We start from the raw sequence: 16877 nt of genomic DNA on the forward strand, positions 1-16877 counted from the left end.
TAATGTTGTATCAATAATCTACCAGTATTGCGTCAAACATATATTAATATTATTTCAGTAATGGAAATATTTTTGTCAAAGATAACGAGTAGATTTTGCATTTTAAAAAGGGCTGGGTTTGTGAAGGGGCTACTAAGCCCAATTTATCCAAAAAAGAGTCGGTTTTATGCACACAAGTTCATCTTTTGACACACATCACTTTCATTTCAAATAAAAATTTACACACATATAAAATTTACCCCAAAAGACTTAGTGGTTTAAAATTATGGAACTTTAACGAAAAGCTCTCGGTACCGTTTACTTTAACAAAAAAAAAACCACATTTTTACACTAAAAAGTCAATTCTGATACTATTCATTTTACCCTTTATTTTGTCCTTATCGTTAAAACTCAAAGTTTTCAAATTATTTTCATTAGTTTTCATTTAAAATTACCCCAAAAAACTTCATGATTCATTAAAAAAAAAAACAATTATTTCCTTTGGACACCAATAGAATTTTAAAACAAAAGTGGTAACTACAAACTGATTTGGATCAAACTTTAGCGTTGAGTCAAGCTAATCGCGTAGCCGCAATATGATTGGGTAGAGAGAAAGGGTGTCCAAAGAAAAATAAAATGGGTGACCTAAACAAAATAAGTAAATGAGGTGTCCACACAAAAAAATTGAGTGTACACAAAACCACTCCAATTAAATACCTAAGTTCGATCTTTCTTAATTTGCCATACAAATACAATACATCGGCCTCTGATGATCAAAGCTCCAGCCGGGAAAGTGAGTCCAGTAAGTAGCTTCTAGCTAGGCGTATGCAGCTCCTGTTGGATTCTCAACAATCGATCTTCAAAGCATGCTCCTCATATGTCATATATCCAGGTAAACCAGCTTCTTCCCAAAGGCATCTTATATATCTCCTTAGTTTCTGCATGAAGTTCTACTGCAAAATAAATTGTGAGTAAGAAAATCAATTCATAAATCCAATAATTAGTAATCTTTTTACCAAGAAAATAAATTTGAAGTTGTGGAATGAATAATTATAGGTAAGGAGCTCCCTTCAGTCCAAGACGTGACAGCAATAACCAACCTCTCGGCTCCTGCTTCGTTGGATCAGAAAAACACCACTTCTTTTAGCAAATGTATGATGAGTTTTTGAACCAACGAGTCAGCAGCTGAGTGCCAGCCCTTAAACTGCCAAGGACTGGACTGAAGAAGAGCTCCTTTCATATATATATATATAAACCCACCCACACGACATTATATATAAAACCCTAGGGATTAAATTAACGAAGCGAATACACGACCACATAATATAGGGTTTGCATGCATGCATTAATTACAAGCCGTTTTGATCAGCTAGAAGATGCATGCTTGTTCAATAAGTACTATACATAATCATATTTATATAATTTAGGGCTTATTGCCATAGATCGAAAAGAGAGAAATAACAGAGGGCACAGCTGAGAAAATGGTAAGGGACGAGAAAGGAAGAAGGAGGGCGAGGGTATATACAGCCATAAAAGGTGAAAACGCCGACATGCAGATCTAAAAAACAGTACTGATTGAGATTGAGGGCAGAGGTAAAGGGCACCAATTCATATCATGTTTGAAAATTTTCGAAGTCCTTTCAACTCAAACAGGACAACTTTATCTTAATTTTGGGAAAGACATCAGCTCCAAATCTCTTCTTCCAAAACCCACGGATTAAGTGATCTGAACTCTTAAAATTTGATTCAACGGTAAAAAATTATTTTAACTTTTAAAAGTTTTTATTAACTTCTCTATTTTTAACAGTTGGATCAAATTTCAAAGGTCCGGATCACTTGATCTGTAGGCTTTGGAGAAAAAGATTCGGAGAGGATCTCTTTCCCTAATTTTGGGAATTAGATCCGCTCCGGACCTTAGTTTCCGGAACCTAGGAATCAATTTATTTGGACCGCACAAATTCAATCCAATGGTCCCTATTAACTCATTTTTCTGGCCACCACACGAAACCAATGGCTCTGATTTCTTTTACATATCAATCAGCGGTCCATATGATTTGTTCCTCAGGCTCCGGACATTAACATCCGGAGCGGATCCAATTCCCTAATTTTGTACCATCTCTGCTGACCTAGCTAGCTGATTTTACATATCTCATCAGACAGCTGGATCGCTCACCACAAACACTTGTCTGATCAACTCTTATATCTCATGGCTCGCTGCCACAACTACACACATATGTACAGCTGAGATTAAATCTTAAATAAAAAAATTATACACTCTTTCAGTCTTTTTAGCATCTTAATCACTCCTATTTAATCTTATTTTTTCATTTGATTAATTTAATTTCATGATAAAACATTAAAAGAGGTGTGGGAAAAGTTAACAGTGTATGTGAAATTCATCTTTCAAATAAAAAATTGTTGCATATGCATACAAAACTACGACCATATCATCAAGGGTAATTTTATCTACACACTCATTTTTACTTTTCACTTATAATTTTAAATTTTTTGACCATCGTATCAAATGAATTGAAAATCAAAGGACAAAAATTATCAAGGAGTATGCAAAAGGTAAAAGAATGTATATATAGCATATATAAGAAAGAAAACTCTTAATATGCTAATCTCAATTAATGTTATGCAAACCCTAGAGTGTCATTTTGGGAACATGCAAGAGCACTTCTTAATTAACATGTTTTTGTTTCAGTGTAGAAAAGACAAAATAGATATAGGCCTATTGTATGCAATTTTTAAAAATAATTTGAACTATTCAGTAGTACGAAAAATGAACGGTCAAGATTGAATTAAAAAAATAACATTTCTGTTTACTTATCAATCTAATGGATATAAAGCCAGACTACCAAGTAATCCAGATTATTAAAGACTCATACCTCTATCGTGTGAATCATGTCTTCACCACATAAGATCTCTTATATATACCACTATTTTTTCCTTACTTTCTTTAGAACACAATAGTTCTATATGATAAAATACAAAGTTATTGCAGAGCCGTATCCTCGTGTTTTCCTCCAATAGCACGGAAACCTTGCTCAGAAGGGGCTCGATAACATGCATTCAGCACAATACCAATTGGTAATCCGCGAAGAGATCAGTTAATTAGTTAGTATAGACGTCTTAATTATCTTTACAATATATGGACTATTGTTGCAAAACGAAAAAACTCAAAGCTGATGATCATGCAGCATCAGAATACATGATTGATGACCTAATGTGTAATAGTATATATGCTCTTTTCGTACGCGTACAACTGTGGACAGAAGATATGGTTGATTCCTTTCCTCAATTCCCGGCTGAGGATGGCAGCCGTTAAATAGGAGAGAGAGATCCCAAAGGCTAGTTATTTTGAAACCAAAAAAGAAAAGGGCTGGTTCGCTCCAATCCCGAGTCCCCAACGAATGTAGTTCCTTTCCAACCATTTCTTTCCCTGGAGGGTAGAGGTAGGGCTAGCTACATGAACAAGTCACTTGGCTACGCGCAGAAAAGAGAGAATATTTGGAAACAAGTAACTGTTACGTGAGGTGGAGTTTCCAAGAAATAAGAGAGCGTACGTTTGGCAGATTGGGGAAGCTAATTGATGTTTCTGATGACTTGTAGTGTCTGCCAGTACTCTCTCAGTCTCACACACTCACGCTCGCTTACTGTGTGTTCTTTTTCTTTTCTTTCTGCATATAAATAGAACAAACATTCAGGGAATCTCAGTCCATATATATGTATGTGTGTCTCTGTGTCTCTGTGTGTATGTATATATCTAACGTACCACTCTACGACTTGTCATTTCACCTCGTTTTTCTTTAGAGTATGATTTTTCTCTTCTTATTTTTACTCTCCTTCCCTTCCCTCTTATTTGAACAAATACAGTTAAACCACGTTAATATTTTATATTATTATTTTTAAAATAAAAAAAATAAAAAAAAGAATATAAGATGAGGAGATGAAATGGGATGAAAAGAGGAGAAAGGGAAAAAATGTTAGTCTTTGTTCTATACCTTTCCCAGGCTTTTACCAGTGAATTAAGTTTTATTTCTATATCTTTTTAAAAGTGTTGCTTATAATTAATATATGATTACGATTTTTAGCAAAATTACTTGTATTATTTTTTTTGCGTTGTTGTGCATGCTAGGCTTCAACCCAAACCTTAGTTCAACCTAGCTAAATCGAACACAGAAGGAGAGTAAAAAAGATTACAATCCACAGTTACAGGCTTACAGCACAGAGAGCTAGTTTCTGGCTTAAGCTCAAACATTCCTAAAACAGACCCCAACTGATTCAAACAAATTACGACAATCAACCAATCAAAATATGACACTTGGACAAATGTACCTGTTAAGAGCTAAGGAATAGCAGTATGCCAGTATCCTATAGTATACTTGTTGGAAAAAAATTATGTTAACTTAAAGTGGGACAAGTCTTGAATGAATGCTATTTATGCGTGATTATTTGGGCATGAGTTTTAGGGTATTTATCATTCCCGTGAAGATGATTTGCTATTCACCTATTAAAGGTGAGGTTTGTCATATTAATTCGAGAATTTAGAGCGTGTTTAATTTGATCTCAACATGAGATGATAATGAATCACTCACCCACTTGATTTGTTTATCATAAAACCAATTACTTTAACGTTTTACTTAATACAAACCTACGCTACTAAACTTGGCAATATGATGTACTTATTTCAACGTAAAATCTTCTTTTTCATTACTTGTGTGTTAGTAAACGCGTAACATACAACATGTCATGAAATTGTCGACTAACCATATTTTTCTTAAGGAGTTGTCACTCTAATAAAAAATCATCACCCACTTTTCTATATACAAATTCTTTTTTATTTTTATAGATTTTAAAATGAGTGATGGTTTTGAAAAGTGTGTGAATATATAAACCTTCCATTGTTGCGGTGCAGTTTCAAATCGTTGCCAACCGATATGAAACAAAAATTAGTTGGTAAGGTATATAACCACTTTCGGGTACAACAGAAGCCAATAGCTGGTTTGCCCGAGAGGTTAAGGGGGAAGACTTAAGATCTTCTGCACATAAGTGCGCATGGGTTCGAACCCCATAGCCAGCACCAATTTAAAATTTTTTTAATTTTAATTTTCAATTAAATTTAGTATTTCAAAATCTACGGCCCATAACATAACAGTCCGCTTGAATAAAGCCCAAACCCAATTTGTAAAAGCCCAAAATACATTACGAAAAAATTATCAAAGTTCCCAGCCCGCCCTTCCTTCGATCAGCACCGCATAATCTCCAACCGCCAAAAAAAGAAGAAATAAAAAAAGAACCTCATACTTCCGAAGGACTCGACGACGACGACTCCTGTTTTTGTTCCTCTTTGTTTTCAGAAAAGAAAAGACAACTCATTTTCTCTCCTTCCGAAAAGGAATACTCACAAGTTGTAATTCAGTCTTATTTGGCTTCAAATTTTGTTGTCAAGGCATTCGCCGGCAAATCTTCCTCCGACAGCCTCAACCACCGCCGCCCCGTTGTCAAACCTGTCGTTCAGCCCTCTCCAATCTCATCATCTCTATCTGTAAGTCTCTTCTTCTCTCTCTCTGAGCACTGCAATTTCGTTGACATTTAGGTTAAATTCTGTGTGTACTGACTTACGCACTTTTCTTTCTGGGTTCGCTAAGTTTTGTGAAAATCCTCGAAACCCGTGTTCCATTTCGGTCGAATTTTGCTTGGCCACGTTGTAATTTAATCTGTCGGATAATGCACTTTGATTTTGTTACATGCATACGTTTGGTATGTTGTTCTGAATCAATGTCGTGGATTCTCAAATTTAGGTCTGGTTTTATTCATTTGAATCTGTGTTTGTCTAATTGCAGAGAGAAATATCACACTTGTTCTTCTGGTAATTAAAGGAAAGGTGTATCGGTATCTTATGGAATTGTATAAAAACAAATTGGAGTATAGTGGGGATGTGATGAGTGCAATAGTTCCCTTGATGAAACTTTTGTCCCTCACGGTTATCGGGCTGGTTCTTTCGCACCCGAAAACTGAGTTGATACCCAGAGCTACTTTTAAGCTCCTCAGCAAGCTTGTTTTCGCCTTGTTCTTGCCCTGTCTAATCTTTACCGAGCTAGGTGGATCGATTACACTTGAAAACTTTATTAAGTGGTGGTTTATCCCATTTAATGTGTTGGTGAGTACGCTTATTGGTTGCTTCCTCGGGTATTTAGTGGTGATCATATGTAGTCCTCCCCCACAGTTGAACAGATTCACCATAATCATGACGGCGTTCGGGAATACTGGAAATCTCCCAGTTGCCATTGTTGGATCTGTCTGTCATACTCCGAAAAACCCATTTGGACAGCATTGTCACTCCCGAGGGGTGGCTTATGTCTCTTTTGCCCGATGGGTTGCTGTAATTCTTGTATATACCTTTGTTTACCACATGATGGAGCCTCCGTTGGAGTACTATGAGATAGTTGAAGAAGGGTGTGAAAAGGAGGAACCACTACCTAACGTTACGAGCAGGCCTCTACTTGTAGAAGCTGAATGGCCGGGTATTGAAGAAAAAGAAACCGAGCTTTCCAAGGCACCCTTTATTGCTAGGGTTTTCAAAAGCATCTCAAACGTTTCGCTCAACACTTTGCCAGATGTTGATCTCTCGGGAGAAGGTGGCCGAAACAGTCCCAGGTCGGCTAGGTGTTTGGCTGAACCTAGGGTGGTCAAGAGGATGAGAATCGTTGCCGAGCAAACTCCATTACAGCACATACTGCAACCTCCAACAATTGCCTCTTTATTGGCTATCACCATCGGGACAATGCCAATGTTAAAAGCTTTTTTCTTCGGAGATGATGCTCCACTGTCCTTCATCACAGACAGTTTAGAGATTTTAGCCGGTGCAGTGGTGCCTTCGGTGATGCTTATTCTTGGGGGTATGCTTGCAGAGGGGCCAAATGAGTCTACGCTTGGCCTCCGGACAACTGTTGGTATAACTGTGGCAAGGCTTTTACTGCTTCCTCTGGTGGGAATTGGTATAGTGGCGTTGGCCGATAAGCTCAATTTTCTGGTCGACGACGATGCAATGTACAAGTTTGTGCTCTTGATGCAGTACACGACACCGAGTGCAATTTTATTGGGAGCAATAGCCAGCTTGAGGGGTTACGCAGTTAGAGAGGCCTCGGCAATCCTCTTCTGGCAGCATGTGTTCGCTCTCTTCTCCCTTTCCTTGTACATTGCTATCTACTTTAAATTAGTCACATATGTCTGAGGTTTGAAGAAGATGGGTTTGTTTCTTAAACAAAAACCTCTGCAACTGGCGAAGGAAAGTGGCTTTTGGCCTTTGTTCTTTCATTTCTCAAAAGCCAGTGATGATTAATTGTCTAAAGCTTCATTAATACCAAAATCAGAGCTGTGAACAAGAATATTAGCACCCGAATTTCGCAGAACTACGTGTTAAAGGTGTATTTTTATGGTAGTTTATGATGATGTTTGGGAAAATGGAGTTAACATGGAGTGTCATGTTTACTTTTAAGGAATGAGAATCCAAGGTATCTGTATCGTTCCCATTATTCTCATTTCTGACCGATTCTCTATTTATTAATCCACAAGAAATGAATAAATTAGTTTGTCCTATGTTGAAAATATATAATCATTCCAAAATTTAACGATATATAATTACTAGTAAACAAAAAAAAAAAAAAAAAAAAAGGTGACCTCCAGCCAACAATGCTCCCCACTTTGTAATGGTCGGGAAAGGAATGTATATTATACGGAACTTTATCCTTTTTACAAAGATATTGTTTTCATGACTCAAATCAGTGACCTTAATTATAAAAGAGCAACCTTTATGTTGTGCCAATCAACAAGATAATCATTATCCTTGGTTATTTCATATCACTCATTCCCAAAACTATTACACATGCTAGCATCAAAGTATATATAGTCGGTGATAGGTTATGAGCCCTGTAAAACTTGTTACATAGAGAATAAGTCATTAATTTATTTAATTGTCAAACTTCTTGTAATTAAATACACGTTAAAGTAATTAGTAGTACAGAGAAAATCAAGTGAATGATGTAAAATTAATGAGGATTGTACAATTAAATTTTTAAAATACCAATAATTTTAAGAGGAGTGTGCATTGTTGCGTTCTCAGGTTAGTCCTCCCCCTAGGTGAGAAGCATTCTTCCCCGCACCTTCATAGGTTGATCATTGACTGGAATATGTGATAAAATCCGTGCGACTTCGGTGGCTTTTGCTTAAGAAGACAATTTCAAGGCAAAAACAAATGTAACCCCCGATCTTTGGTGCACTTTGACCAAAACTTTCTTTTTTTTTTTGGTAAAAACCAAAACTTTCTTTTCGACGATGGAAATCGAAGAAATCCTGGACTTAAAAGTGAGACACGAGAGAAGGGAAAAGAATTTGAAACGAGAGAATCCTATTTAATTTTCTTGAAAAGAGACGTGAAAGGCAAATGGCCCACGGACAGATGAACGAACAAAACAAAGCGTAGAAGCCAATCAAACAAAAGAAAAAGCCAACAAATACCAAATTTACCAAATCACGAAGAGTTAATATTAGGAAAATTAAATTTTAAAAATTAAAAGACATAAAAGTTGATGATTGGTTTATTACTTAAACGTTAATTAAAGTGCTCAGTCTTATTAATGACACATCATTTAGTTTACAAATTTAATTTAAAAACTTAGTCTTCTTAACATAACCCAATTACAAATGCAATGCATGTACAGTTAACTGAGTTCCCAAGAAGATGCCCGGCACTCGCTTATGTCTTTTTCATGGACCACACACAGCAAATATCTTCGTCAAAAACTGCAACAAACAGCTTTTTTCCACTCGTCTACACAGACACCGCAAATATACAACATAATATTGTGAAACATTCATAGTAAATTCATGACATACAAATTTTATTACTCATCAACCTGTAACACGTGAGGTTTGGCAATGCAAAATCAAAAAATATTAAGAAAATGCTAAAGCGAGGAATATCTCAGTTGATAGAGTGTTGAGTTTCTATCGATGCATTCCGGTTTGAAATCCCCCTCCCTTGCATAAAATAATATAATAGTTTCGAATAATCCATTTTCGTTTAATAATAGTTCTTTTTAAAAAAAAAAGCATATGACGATTGCCTAATAATAAATATGTTTGAACAAACAATGTTGAAATCGTTGTTGGTGAAAATGTTTTGGAACCAATCCTTAATGAAAATGCAAGTGAATCTTGGAACCAATCATAAGTAAAACGCAAGCGAACCTTGAAAAAACACTTAAAACATTTTCTCTAAAAGCACTTTCAGTCATTCTAAAAATACTTCTAAACGTGTTGTGTATATGTTTTTTTTTGTAAAACGATAAATTTTGTTAGATTAGATGTTATATTAGTTACTAACGGGATTCGAATTCATAGTATGTAAGGCTCAACTCCTTTTCATTATTGTGGTAAAGGACTATTTGCTAAGAAATTTGGATCATTTAAGAAAATATTATATAATATAAATATATATAGGAAACTTTAATGAAAAGTTATCGGTACCGTTAACTTTAACGAAAAACTACATTTTTACACTAAAAAGTCAATCCTGTTACTATTCACTTTACCTTTTATTTTGTCTTTATCGTTAAAACTCAAAGTTTCAAGTATTTTTCATTAGTTTTCTTATATGGAATTTTAATGAAAAACACCCGGTATTGTTCACTTTAACGAAAAATCATATTTTAATACTAAAAAGTTAATTATAGGGTGACGGTGATATGGCGCCAAAAGAAAGAGAGGAAGGGAATCCGGGTGATGGGGAATATGCGGAGAATTGTAAATAAGAGGAAGCAAGGCAAATCACAATGGACCATGCAGCTGCAGCATGCGTTGTTTCCCATCCATCCCCCACCATGCCTTTTTTAATTTTTAATAAAATAATAAAAAAGAATAATAAAAAAGCATAAAAAGGGTTAATCTGATTCCATTCATATGGCATTTTATTCCTAGCCATTGATCTATTACCATATGCTCAATTTAATCCAAATACTCCACTCAACTCAAAGGGCATAACAAAATGGATGTCCTTTTCTCTAATTTCTTGTCATTCCTTACAATGCCATACTCGATGGATGATATCAAACGTCTTTTTCTTTTTTTTTTTTTTTTTTTTAAGTTTTGTGCTTTTGGATTTCTATAATGACTAAAAACATTTTCTAGAATTTGGAAAAAAAATTCAACTTTCAATCGCAGCGTGTTGGTAAAGTTCAGTGCTAAATTCTACACTTTTTCAATTGAAAACAAAAATAGGAAGGTAAAGTTGTTAGTCGTTTGTTGTTACTAGTCCATTCAAAATGTCAAATTCAACTTAACGAATGTTGTTAATTGTTGAGTAGCTAAACAATCCAATATATACACCAAATACCCTTTCAATTGAAATTGCATTTTGGCTTAATTTCAACCAAATGCAACTTCTTTTGCCCATTTTTCTCAAAAACAATAAATTTAACTAACAATTAAAGTTAAACCCAAAAGCCTATCTCAGAATCTAACCAAAAACAACTCTTTTTTTAATAATTTTTTTTAGTACATCAATATTCTTTACACTAAAGGGAGAGGAAGTTTGGCTAAGCCACACAATAGACAATTTAATTTAGTATCGAATTCACTATCAACGAGATTCGAACATAAAACGTTTTACTTGTAATAGGAATATCATTACTGAGTGGCAATCTATTTCAATACATATAAAAATAAAAAGTAATTTTCTTTTAATCAGAAAAAAGAAAAGAAAGGAGTACTTGAAAGAAGTGCCCCCGCAGGGATACGAGAGTTTTTTCAATATGACCGGTACACATAATGAGATATCACGTGTCAGTATATAAATAATATGATATATGTGTTAGAAATTTAATAACTTAAAAAATAAAAAATTTCATCACTTATATAAAAACATGTAATATTCTTTTCGTGTTCCGGTCACAATAGGAAATTTCTCCAGAGTAGGGTTCCATCATTCCTAGAAAATCTTTTCCCACCACGCGTAAATAGTACCCCCAATCTCCTCCAATTTCAATTTTCAAAGCAGATTTTTTAAAACCACCCAACAATTTCCCATCTCCCACCACGTTCATTGTTCCCCTATAAATACAACTCCTTCCCCAACTCCGCCTCCTCACAAACCCTATCTCCTCCTCCTCCTCTTCTCTCTGACCTTTGGCCCCAAATGCTGACCGCCACACATTCCTAGATACAAAATCCCTAACTCTGCTCCCATTTTTGGTCTCCCCAAATGCTTGAATATCTCAAAAGATAGCATTTTTTATTCGTTTTATTAAATCCAAATTCTGTGTTTTGATTTTCTCTATATTTTAGGATAGCCCAGTAATAGTTTCTTTTTGTTGCCCCCATTTTTATATTGGGTTCTTCACAATCCGGCCATGGAAGCTGGGATTTTGTTGCCTCCGCCGACCTCCTCCTCCCCTCTATCACCTCCTACATCGTCTGTGATTCTAACCCAGGACGAGTTGAAGAAAATCGCCGCCTACAAGGCCGTCGAGTATGTTGAGTCCGGCATGGTCCTCGGTCTCGGCACCGGCTCCACCGCCAAGCACGCCGTCAACCGAATCGGCGAGCTTTTGAAACAGGGGAAGCTTCAGAACATTGTAGGAATACCCACGTCGAAAATGACCCACGAGCAAGCCCTGTCTCTTGGAATTCCGTTGTCGGACCTCGATTCGCACCCTGTTCTTGATCTCGCGATCGACGGCGCCGACGAGGTCGATCCCCACCTCAATTTGGTCAAGGGCCGAGGTGGATCCCTCTTGAGGGAGAAGATGGTGGAGGGTGCTTGTAAGAAATTCGTCTGCATCGTCGACGAGTCGAAGCTCGTGAAGCATTTGGGAGGCAGCGGGCTGGCGATGCCGGTGGAGATTGTGCCATTCTGCTGGAAATTCACTGCTAAAAAGCTCCAGGATTTGTTTGAGTACGCGGGTTGCGTCGGAAAGCTGAGGACTTTCGTCGAAAATGGCAAGCCTTTTGTGACGGACAATGGGAATTACATTGTGGATTTGTATTTCCAGAAAGATATTGGGGATTTGAAGGCGGCCAGCGATGCGATTTTGCAGCTTGCCGGAGTTGTGGAGCATGGGATGTTCCTGGACATGGCAACCACTGTGATTGTTGCAGGGGAGCTCGGAATAACGGTGAAGAATAAGTAGCCTGAAAGTCGAATTCGGAGGTAGTTGGAGATGGGTTTCTAACTTGTTACTGGTAGGAGTAATTTATATAGTCTTGGTTTCCAATCGAAATGTCGAAGTTCGATTGGGGTTTATTGTAACCGGTGAAGTTTTCTTCTCCTAGAGTTAACTTATACTATTTTTTGGGGGACGGTCTACTGACGTTCTGAATTTATCTTTGATTCAATTGAGCAAGAAATATTAGAACGTTTGGATTCTTGGTTTATTGTTCGATGATCGTTGTTATGTTGTTTTGATATAAATTCATCCTCGTTATTAATGGAAATCTCTCACATTTTACAAATAGACATCTGTGGATTGATTTGGGAGTTAATTTTTAACCATCGGCACTCCAAACAAGTGATTTAGTCATTAAAAAGGTGTTCTTTATTGGTGCGGAGAACCCATGGACAGGAAGATATCGTCTTCAATTGGAGGAGTAACGGGGCGTCCAAAGTTCAGCGGCGTCTTAAGATGCAAATACTACTGAGGAGATTACTAGCGAGACAGGAATTGATAAGGTAACTACTGTTCCCAAGTGTTCTTGCTACAGCTTTAGAATTTGTTTCTCAACAATTTTTCCAATTCGAGTGTTGGATACTCTGATGTAGCATACAGATATAGACCAAAACAAATTGAGCAATGAAAATCTCAATCAAGGAACATGAATTGAAACTCAAACCTCAAACCTCAAATGGCAGGGGACACGACGAATTAGTATCGATCGGTTGCACGCAATCTCCAGGGTGTTCAAGAATAGCAATACTTGAACATCAGTTTTAAGGAATTTCAACCTAGAGTCCTAAGCATTGTCCTGTTTTTTTGCAATGAGGTAATATGCTACAAGATAATATGCTGATTGTGTTCCTTTTTCCTTTGGAATGGTGGAGAGCAAACGCCTGTTCTTTTCAACCTTGATCACAGAATTTGGCATTCTTTTTAGATCTTGTCTGCTGACAGAATCTTTTTAAATAATACAGACATTTTTCCTGCTCTCTCTAGATATTATGATAGGAGTTTTAACATTTATACAAACATGACCCTTGTTTTGGAGTCCTATTATGCACCAAGTGACTCTAATCCACCCGTCTAATTCTCTTGAATTCTTAAGTGCACATTTAGCCGTTGAATTCAGCAAGGTACGTCATACATTGATGTATTTTAGAATTTTCGACTTGAACTGCCCGGTTCATGCGTCCTGAATGATTGACAAATATTTGCGCAAGTAACGAGTGCATTGGACGTTTTATTGTCTCAAAACCAGACTTTCTGAATGCGTGGAGTAATTTTCCTCTGGTGCACAACTCCACATGCCTCCTCTTTTCTGTTTTTCGTTTTTGGGTTTGGTTCTGCTACTCGTTTTGGTCTGAAATTTGCATAGATGAACTTTCGGTGTTGGGCCCAACTTCCCATTATTTGAGCCCAACCCGTTTGATCTCCAAATCTTCTGGCCCAGTTATTTTCTTGGGTTGCAAATTGCAATGCAAACTAGTCCTTGATCCGTCGGTAATTAGTCGGCCATTATCCCTAAATACTGTGATTAGGGGCCGTAGGTGGAAATTTCTCTTGGGGTTTCAAAAGCAAAAGCAGATACTGATTGATAGATTAGAAGGCAAGCTCTTCTTACTTTCTCCCTTCTCTTTGGACAAGGATTGTCTGCTCTCCTATTTTTCATGTCCTTCTGTTTTGTGTGGTCACGGTTAAGTCACGTTAACATTTTATATTATTTTTTTATAAAGATAATAAAACAAAAATGAATAGTAATATAAAATGTTGATATGGTTTAACCGTGACCACATAAACAGAAGGGCATGGAAAAAAAAGGACAGACAATCCTTGTCCCTTCTCTTTTTCTCTTTTGGCGGTAAGCTCTTGCACCAATAGTCTGAAAAGGTGAAAGCCTGAAAGGGAATTCTGAATGCTAGTTGGGGGGTAAATTGCAAGTTGCTCCAATGGAGTATTAGTGTGTGCTTAGTTAGTTATTAAAAGATTCTGATTTGTAGATATCACTCTCAATTAGTCATTAGTAGGCCATTATTACTTTCTAGTGGAATTATTATGATTTTGGAGTAGGGTGGATTGATTGCTAATTTGCTAAGCAGCTGGTAAACGGAAATGATAACCATGCATTTTTTTGCTTATTTTGTACGCTTTTCTTTATTTAAGATCATTAGATTGAATAAATCAAACAGAAAAAGAAACGATGAAGAAGATTACAATAAAGGCGTAGGGCAGAAAAAGTATGGGATTATCATTTATCTGAAATTAAATGGCCTTCAATGTACCAAAATCCAGCCAAGCCTTCCACAAACCAGACCAAAAGCCAATAGATTATAGCTTCACATAAAAGTAAAACCATTGGTATGTTCACATTCTGGGTGGTGTCCTTTTCATCCCATAAACGCCAAGATCCAAATTATGCTATGGTTGGTGGATTCTACAACCATCTTTTACTTCTTTAGCCTTCCTTTAGTGCCCTAAAAAGTTATAAAGTATGATGGTGCTATTCATACATTTAGTTTTAACTCTCATACATTCTTTTCAACTTTCGTCCTGCGGATCAAATTAAAGAAGATCAATGGAACGACCCGTAAAATAATTATTCTGAAATGTAGAGGGGCAAAAAGAAATGTTAGGATTTTGATCCTTATGCTGCTGATCTAAAGAGACTCTTAAAAGTAGGACTCTCAGCCACCTCACATTTAATGTTAGTTTTCGCACCATCAATATAAAATATTATGCTAAAAACATGAAATGAGTCCGTAAAGAATCTCAATTTTAAAAGAGTGACAAAGAACCAATATACATCAACAACTTAAAATCATTCATGCTTGACTGGCCTTGGCCATAACATTGTCCCAAGCTACTAATGACCATGAGGACGACCCAACTGTATTTGCCGAAACATTATTATAGCGGCTGCCGATGCCACTACACCAATGGACACCCAAAATCAATGCCATTACACCAATGGACACCCAAAATCAAACGGCAGATACGATAACATTAGAAATCTCTGCATATATTTCGTGTCACAAATGTACAAATACACATGAGCATTGTTAAGGTGTCGCTTGGGTTAGATCTAAAGACAAATTTATCAGGAAGGAACCACCTCCAGCACCATGAAACTTCACCATGTGTCGCATATATACGTACGGACGTATCCATTTCTCTGAGAGTCACTTTCCTTTATGTGGCATTCAAGAAATGCACAATTGTTTTATCAATCTTTTTGGTGAGGGAGAAGATAGCTTTCTGGAGGAATGTATTGGATCCGATCATTGATCACATGCATGCACCACTTTTCAGCTTCCCCTGGTCCCCCTTGTCATCTCTTTTTTCTAAAGCCAGCTTGCCGTTAATGCATGTATGGGGCCATGGATGTACTGCGTAGCATAAGCATCTCATGCTAATAATATAATAACACGAAGAGATAATCTTATATGTATGTATGGGTATATTGCTATCCTATTGTCTTATTTGATATGTGTGTATGCAGTGGCGGAGTCAAGATTTTCAAATAAATGAGATCATGATTTTGACAAAAAAAAATTTGGACCACTTCGTTGAGCACCTGGTAACAACTTGTCGATTATTGCCAACATGTGCTAACAACTTCGATGATTTGTAGAAGCTTGTCAAAGGTGGCTATAGGAAACTGTGAAGTAATGTTGAAAACTATCAAGACTTGTCAACTGAGCCATTTCATCGAGTATTTAGTGATAAAAAAAGAGATTAAAGAAAGACAAGGATGATAATAATAAATAAATAAAGATAGAAGAAGTAGGAGAACAAAGTTGTGATTCAGCTTTTCCTAGCTGTTTATACGGTCAAATACAATACACAAATATGCATACAATTTTTTAAGCTGTTAGAAGTCATTGACAACCATTCGCCTCATGCTAAATCCGCACTGCATGCATGAGCATAATGTGCCTATCTTATTATGCTAAATAATTAAAAAATAGACTGTTTTTCATGAATATGTTACTTGATACTTATACCTTCAATTTAATCAGTACATTTGAATGATTAAATAATTTCGATGGAGCTTTCTTTCTGGAACAGAAGATGGAATTTGACACCCGTGTTACATACTACGGTACAAGTTATATGTGCCATATTTTCATATACGACATTGGAATATGTCTTATGTAGCAGACAATAATGCAAGCATGCTTAATTAATTTGTCTTTTATTTTGGTCACTATCCGATTGCCTTGAGACTAAAACTGTATGAACATGGTTGCTTAATTGATTTAGACATGCACCATCATATGTGTTAGCTGGTTCGCATTGTCTCTCTCCCCCTCCCTCTGATTTAGACCTCAAACAACTCCATATAAAACGGTTAAGCCAAGCTAAGTTAAGCTACATCATCCTGAACCAACTACAAAGAATAACAATATTTCGTTCTGCTTCGTTTCTTTTTAATCGGTAAGAGATAGAAGATTCAAACTCTGGACGTTTCTCTAATAATGAAAAAACTAGTAACACCATACTTAGTTAGAAGTCGAACTAGAAAATTATCTGAAAATGCAAGGTCAATCACACCTATGAATTTTGATATCAAAGATGAAACATAAATTGTTTAGTTTTAATGTTTTAATCTTAACCCTGACACAACGTTCATCAGCAAATGGTGAAAATTGTAAGCAAATGATGAAAATCGTTAGTACAATT

At 36.4% G+C, this 16877-nt stretch overlaps 2 protein-coding genes, 1 long non-coding RNA gene and 2 other non-coding genes across 5 annotated transcripts; 4 read left to right on the forward strand and 1 right to left on the reverse strand.

The window, feature by feature from the left end:
• Positions 1 to 1030: 1030 nt before the first annotated feature.
• Positions 1031 to 1223, reverse strand: MIR319H (microRNA MIR319h). The gene has a single exon (NR_161622.1). It is a non-coding gene; the product is annotated as a microRNA MIR319h (primary transcript).
• A 3759-nt stretch (positions 1224 to 4982) lies between these two features.
• On the forward strand, positions 4983 to 5065 carry TRNAL-UAA (transfer RNA leucine (anticodon UAA)). Its single transcript has one exon. It is a non-coding gene; the product is annotated as a tRNA-Leu (tRNA).
• A 22-nt stretch (positions 5066 to 5087) lies between these two features.
• On the forward strand, positions 5088 to 7520 carry LOC103402615 (protein PIN-LIKES 2-like). The gene is made up of 2 exons (XM_008341355.4): positions 5088 to 5530; positions 5829 to 7520. The coding sequence occupies exon 2, from the start codon at positions 5885 to 5887 to the stop codon at positions 7217 to 7219; it is 1335 nt and encodes a 444-aa protein (XP_008339577.3). The 5' UTR covers positions 5088 to 5530; positions 5829 to 5884; the 3' UTR covers positions 7220 to 7520.
• A 3482-nt stretch (positions 7521 to 11002) lies between these two features.
• On the forward strand, positions 11003 to 12495 carry LOC103402620 (probable ribose-5-phosphate isomerase 2). The gene has a single exon (XM_008341363.4). It carries the CDS (start codon positions 11394 to 11396, stop codon positions 12171 to 12173), a length of 780 nt encoding a protein of 259 aa, XP_008339585.3. The 5' UTR covers positions 11003 to 11393; the 3' UTR covers positions 12174 to 12495.
• Positions 12496 to 12503: 8 nt separating this feature from the next.
• On the forward strand, positions 12504 to 13103 carry LOC139192861 (uncharacterized). Its single transcript, XR_011577345.1, has 2 exons — positions 12504 to 12712; positions 12893 to 13103. It is a non-coding gene; the product is annotated as an uncharacterized lncRNA (long non-coding RNA).
• Positions 13104 to 16877: the final 3774 nt, after the last annotated feature.

The sequence above is a fragment of the Malus domestica genome, chromosome 16, assembly GCF_042453785.1.
Source record: "Malus domestica chromosome 16, GDT2T_hap1".
NCBI classification, from domain to species: domain Eukaryota; kingdom Viridiplantae; phylum Streptophyta; class Magnoliopsida; order Rosales; family Rosaceae; genus Malus; species Malus domestica.

Bases quoted from the DNA above. Each gene is read 5' to 3' on its own strand.
- LOC103402620 (XM_008341363.4), top strand. From the start codon at position 11,394: ATGGAAGCTGGGATTTTGTTGCCTCCGCCGACCTCCTCCTCCCCTCTA.
- LOC103402615 (XM_008341355.4), top strand. From the start codon at position 5,885: ATGGAATTGTATAAAAACAAATTGGAGTATAGTGGGGATGTGATGAGT.